Here is a 6,208-nt window from a genome sequence, read left to right as displayed (position 1 = left end):
TATATGTTGACGGAGTTCCGGTGTAGTAACCCACTCTGGCCTCCAGGCGGCTCCTGTGTTTACTGTCTGACAGCGCTCAGTTGGCTCAACGGCTCAAAGGGAGTCGCCCTCCTCTCTTCTCTAATGCTGAAGGCGAACTCTGCTGGCAGCAAGCTGCTACTACAGCTTCTTTCCCCTTGACCAGGTCCCACTGAGGTTCAACATCTCGTCTAAATATATAAATACAAGCAGTGACGCAGACACAATAATAGTTTAAAGCAAAGAACCGCACAAAAACATTCAGGGATCGATTCTGACAAATAAAAAGCACAAACTGATTTTACACTATTTTTTAAAACATACCAAGAGAGGGCTGTGAGTCCAAGTTTAAAAATTATTGCACCACATTCCAAGCATGTGATGCTATCAATATCAGTGGCACTGTCACATCACAGCAAAAAGATTCTTGGTTTATTTTTTAACGTGGGTTTTCTCCGGCCTCCCCCCACAGTCTGAATACGTGCAGATTGGGGTTAGGTGTCAAAGTGAATGGTTACTTGTCTTTGTATGTCAGCCCTGTCACGGACTGGAGACCTGTCCAACCTGTTCTTTCAACCAGTGTCTGCTGGGATTGTCTCCAGTACCCCCAGGACACACGGCATGGATAATAATAATGTAAATTCTTGAGGTTTTATTTGTTTAGGACTTTTCTTACTAATGTCACAAAGTATAAAAAATATAGCCACATTGAAATTCAAGTTAAAACTTAAATGCATGATTTAAGTGATGTACGTTGTTTTTGAAAGTCTTACACTACAGTGTGTTATTCTGTCATCTCTATTTATATAAATACGAATTCCTATCAGAAACACCACCTAAACAACATTGGTCTCATTTATGTGACATCGGGACAGAACTGGGGCAGCAGGTTGATGATATCAGTGAGGGGGGGGGGGGTTGAAAACGGATACAGTATACCCCAAGTAGCCTCACACAGGTCCACAGCCATTGTCCTCACACCAAAGACTGAAAGACAGTGACAACAAACATTGAAGAAACCCTTTAATTTTAAACTACGGCTAAATTCAGCACAAAAATCGGAAGTGTGTGTGTTGTATTCATCGCTGCACAGGTCCTGCTGAGAAATGACTGTGCACTTTTGAAGCCTGTATCACCTGGCTTCATCTCGCAGCACAGGTGTGTGTGGGAGGAGGGTGGGAGGGAGGGTGTTTGGCGGGTCCACAGACACTGAGCCCAGTGTGAAGATTTCCAGCTTCACAGAGACATCATGCGCTCTCTGCTTCTTTTCCTCTGCCTCTCCCTGGCCGGGACGAGGGGAGCGGGGGCCTCAGACCACTCCATGCCCTTCAAGGTGAACCTGGACCTCAACCGTCAGGTGTGCCTCGAGTGGGGCTTTGATGAACAGCAAGGAGACATTACATTCAAACTGACTGTCAACACCACGGGTTGGGTGGGCTTAGGCTTCAGTCCCAGCGGAACAATGGTGGGGGCAGATATGGTCCTTGGGGGAGTTGGACCCAATGGAATCTACTTCACAGTAAGTCATTATCTACATTTTGAAAATTTGGAAGTTGGTTTTATGTTTTCTCAACCCTTGCGTATTTGTTTTTTCATGTTCCACAGCAAATATGACACATTTACTGGCCATTTGTTTCCTTTTTTGTTGAGTAGGATCGTCACGCCACGGGGAAAACCATGCCTTTGGAGGACACTCAGCAGAGCTACACTCTCCTGTCTCTGACTGAAAGTGAAGGACTAACCATCATGAAGTTTTCGCGGGCCCTTCAGACGTGTGACGCCCAGGACTTCCACATCACCGTAAGAATTTTTTTTAGTCACTGTTTGAAGACTCAATATTGGCTCAAATTATAACTTTGGCCTCTGATTAAGTATTAATTTATATTGTGTTTAGGGATTGTTTTTCTTTTACAGTGTGAAAGCAAAATGATAAAAAAAAAAATCAAATCAAATGGATGAACAATTAACTCTAAGTATATAGGAACTGTGCTTCCTCTAAGATAAAAGCTTCACTTAAACTTGGTTTGAAGTTACACATCATGGAGTTTACTTCTTTGTTGTACTCATTCTCCACCTTTATGGCTCTTTACTTTTAAGGACATAAACTTTTGTATTGTTGATCTAATTCTGCATGTATGGCTCAGGTTTCCAATCTGAAAACATTGTAAACCAGCTTATAGGACATCTTTTGTTTGGTTCACCTCAATATTCCCTTCACGCTGGCTTCCATTGGACGGTTCCAGAAATGTGTACAATGGCTACAATGAGCCGCACCAGAGGCGTACAATATTTCGTTTACCAACACCTGAAATACAATACGGTATTGGTAATAAAACCTAGTTCTACATGGGGAGCTGTACTGTCAGGGGATGTTTTGAATAGCTGGGGGGACGGGGACGGGGGGGGGGGGGGGGGCGGGGCATACTGTATTCTCCTCTGAATTAAGCCACATTATCACTTGAGCTTTGTCCAAGTTTTTCACCAAAGTTGCCGTCTCTCTCCAACAGGATAAGCCCATTAAGCTGATCTTCGCCTATGGAACAACAGATGAGGTCAGATACCACAGTAGCCGCAGAGGCACCAAGGAGGTCAATCTGCTGAACTACATGGCCAGGACCTCCCAACCTATCTCCAGCTATGTCAGCGCCACAGTGCAAAATGTGAGATGCAAAAATATGTGACAAGTTTTGTGGAGAACTGCAATTTCATTACAGATAAATTCTATAAGATGTGGAAAGAATGTGTTTGTTTACCCGCATCCTTTTCAAATTTTTTTGCAGATCACTGTCCCTGCCGTCCAAACCTACTACCACTGCAGAGTCATGAAACTTCTAGACTTACCTACAAAACATCACATATATCGTGTAATTATCCTCTTTCTTCATACATCAACGTATTATTCGCCGTGGGATTGTTATATTAGACACCATCTAAAATAAAAGGAGCAGATCTGCAATAAAAGCTGCATTATTTTAGGTTAATTTCCTATTGTTGTTTAATCCCATCGCGCAAAATCTCTCCTGCTCTCCCTCAGATTTCCCCAGTGATCGAGCACCCCGACCTTGTCCATCACATGCTACTGTACAGCTGTCCCTCCTTTGTGACCAAGACGTACGACAACCCTTGCTACAGAGGAGACAAAGGGGATATTTGCTTCGGGGTGGTGGCTGCATGGGCAGTGGGAGGAGGGGTGAGGGAGAGTCAAGTTTCCATTCTCTCTACTTTTATAGCATTTAGAAATTCCAAGATTCATTATATTGTAATTGACGCCAGTGATGTGCTTGTGGCCTAATGTATCTCTGAAACCTCAGGACTACGAGTTTCCAATAAATGGGGGTATGCCTATTGGAGGTGAGCCCAGACTCTACAGGCTGGAAATCCATTACAATAACATACACCGTGAAGCAGGTAAATACTCATTTTCATACAATCATAGCTAATTACATACAAAATATGGATAACTTGAACTTAGATGACATAATATTATTTTTAATATTATGTTATATTGTTTTTTTGTCGGCCTAAATGACTAAATTTATTAAATTTCATTATTTTGAACATGTGACAGTAGGCTGTGGGAGTTTTGATTGGACACTAAATGAACAACAACCTCTAACGTTAATGTTTTAAAAATCCAATCTTGATCCATTCAATCCATAAAAGTAGTGGCCACACCCGCTTCTGACTCAACACTTTGCTGCTTGTCTTCCCCATTCTCTCTCCCCATTTTGCGCTTGAACTGCCAATAAAGGCAAAATGTCCAAAGATATCTAAACAAATGTAAAAATGAAAGAAACTACTGTTACAGGCGATTACTTCAGAAATAATAATGTTCATAGCTTATTTTAAGTCCTGATCGAATTGGTCCTACACCTCCCAAGATGCAACCGGCAACTGGCATACTTTTTAGGCCCAAACTAAATAACCAGTTCACCCCATTTTCTAAGTATTGACGTAGCTCCCTTAGGAACCTAATGATCATTACATTGACTTCTTTGTGTCTGTACTGTATTTCTTCTTTTCTTTGTTCTGAAGTCTCAGCCTCACATAACCAAGATGCAACCTTTTTAAACACCCGTCTCTGTACAGGCAGGACAGACAACTCAGGACTCAGACTCTACTACACAGCCGAACTCCGGGAGCATGACGTGGGCATCCTGTCCACAGGTGTGCTGCCTTTTAACCATATACAATACAGAATCCCTCCAAACGTCGATCAGTTCCACACCTATGGCGTGTGTAACACCTCTCTCTTCTCTCAGGTATGGTTTGGTACTTATTTCAAACGTCAGGCGTTGTCTTTAAAGATAAATGAGTAAGGTTTTTGTTGATCGTCTTTATTTTCTGACACTAGTCGATGGATTCTGTACCTGACCTTCAAGTGTTTGGTGTCCTGTTGCACACTCACTTGGCTGGGAGGAAAGTCAGAGCTGTCCACTACAGGTAAGAAAGAGGGGCAATATCAAAGGGAGGGGGTTTTAGAATTTAGAATTATTTTGATTTATAAACTGTAACCAATTGATAACTATAAAATAGGAATTGTTGTTATGGTAGTAAATCCAGTTTTGAACAATTTCTGTCTCTGCAGAAATGGAAAGCAGTTTGACTCTTTGGCTGTCGATGAAAACTACAGCTTTGAGGTTCAGCAGATTGTCAATATTGGAAAAATCAAGACCATTAAGCCGGTATAGTCTCTTTTGCCTCTTTACCTATATATTAAGCCAATATTTACTAAAAAAAATACTGTTTTATAGGGATATAAGTCGTTTGGGCTGTTAACACTAGATAATATTCACAGTGCTGGATGATTAATAATTACTATAATTACTTGTCTCTAATTACAGAATGATGAGATTGCAGTGGAGTGCACATACAGCACTCTGAATCGCACTAAAGTCACCGAGGTGGGTAAACACTGTCTAACTTATTAACTTCCAACAACCGCAAAAGAATAACCAGTAACATAAACCCTTAAAAATAAAACAAATGAGCCGTTTTAACCTTGTCAGAACTAGGGATCTAAATGGTTAAAACTAATAGATGTAGGCACATTAACATGATTATCATTTATTTTGCTCTGCTCCCTGTCCAAACTATTGCAATATCATTTTAAAGCTGGACTATTTCTGTTCAATAGATCAATAGAATACATGTGAAAATACTGTAAGAGCCCTGTCCAGATCCCCCTGGCAGGGTATGTGATGGATGGATAGATAGATTCCTTATTCATGATATATGACATTTGTCTCCTTCAGATGGGGTTGGCGACCACCGATGAGATGTGCTTGGCCTTTCTATTCTACTACCCTGCAATCGAGATCACCTCGTGTACAAGCCACCCAATGACACAGTCTCTGTTGAACACATCCTACGAGTGAGACCTGATGCACTACAACACATGACAATCGTGCCAAGACTGAAACTGTAGCACCGCTTCTGGTTCACAGTTTTGATACATTATATTTTTAAGCAGTTGGATGTTGATATGCTCTTTGCCAAGTAGCTTTGTTCTGTTTTCCGACAGAGTGACTGACAACACCACACTAAGCCATGATGAGATTGTCGAGTACGAGAATGTGCTGAAGAGCCTTCCACAGATCCAGCTTCTCAGCGATGTTGACGTAAGTAAATATATGATGTTTGACAGTGACTTCCCTTCCCCACATTCAATGTAATGCAAAGGAACAACATTTGGTCATTGTCTCCTTTGTGTTTACGTGTAGAAAATTTTCTTGACTTGCTTATATATGTCTTGTTTTCTGAAGTTCAGTAAAAGGTGATTTTTATATGATATATTCTTTTCCACAGCATAATTTCACATACAACATGAATGGCATCATCAGGGAAATGAAGAAGAATCCGACCCACACTTGTTGGACTAGTGCATCAACTCGACTCCACACTTCCTGGATACTGAACCCAGGAGGAATCATGCTTCTGCTGCTCTGGACTGCAATAATGTAAAGTCTTTTTATGAGCAACAGATCAAATCCATTGTAATCTTCATAAAGGAAAGCACTAATGATAAGATCTGTTTGACTGATAAAATGGAATTGGGTATATTCACCTTTATTGAATAAGGGTAACTACATACCAATTTATATTTGTATTGCATCCCATTATATACGTATATATATATCCATATAGATATATAGATATATATGCTTTTACTATTTTACTTGATGTGTTT

General features: G+C 40.9%; 1 protein-coding gene across 1 annotated transcript; it reads left to right on the top strand.

Annotated features, from left to right (window-relative positions):
* The first annotated feature begins 1,267 nt into the window (after nucleotides 1-1,267).
* Nucleotides 1,268-5,982, top strand: moxd1l (monooxygenase, DBH-like 1, like). Its single transcript, XM_061092045.1, has 13 exons — nucleotides 1,268-1,537; nucleotides 1,672-1,818; nucleotides 2,526-2,678; nucleotides 2,799-2,882; nucleotides 3,053-3,208; nucleotides 3,330-3,426; nucleotides 4,108-4,280; nucleotides 4,373-4,461; nucleotides 4,607-4,703; nucleotides 4,863-4,922; nucleotides 5,274-5,360; nucleotides 5,553-5,639; nucleotides 5,827-5,982. The coding sequence occupies exons 1-13, from the start codon at nucleotides 1,268-1,270 to the stop codon at nucleotides 5,980-5,982; spliced, it is 1,656 nt and encodes a 551-aa protein (XP_060948028.1).
* Nucleotides 5,983-6,208: the final 226 nt, after the last annotated feature.

The sequence above is a fragment of the Limanda limanda genome, chromosome 18 (genome assembly GCF_963576545.1).
Source record: "Limanda limanda chromosome 18, fLimLim1.1, whole genome shotgun sequence".
In the NCBI taxonomy this organism is placed as follows: domain Eukaryota; kingdom Metazoa; phylum Chordata; class Actinopteri; order Pleuronectiformes; family Pleuronectidae; genus Limanda; species Limanda limanda.
This window is presented reverse-complemented; position numbering and strand designations above follow the sequence as displayed.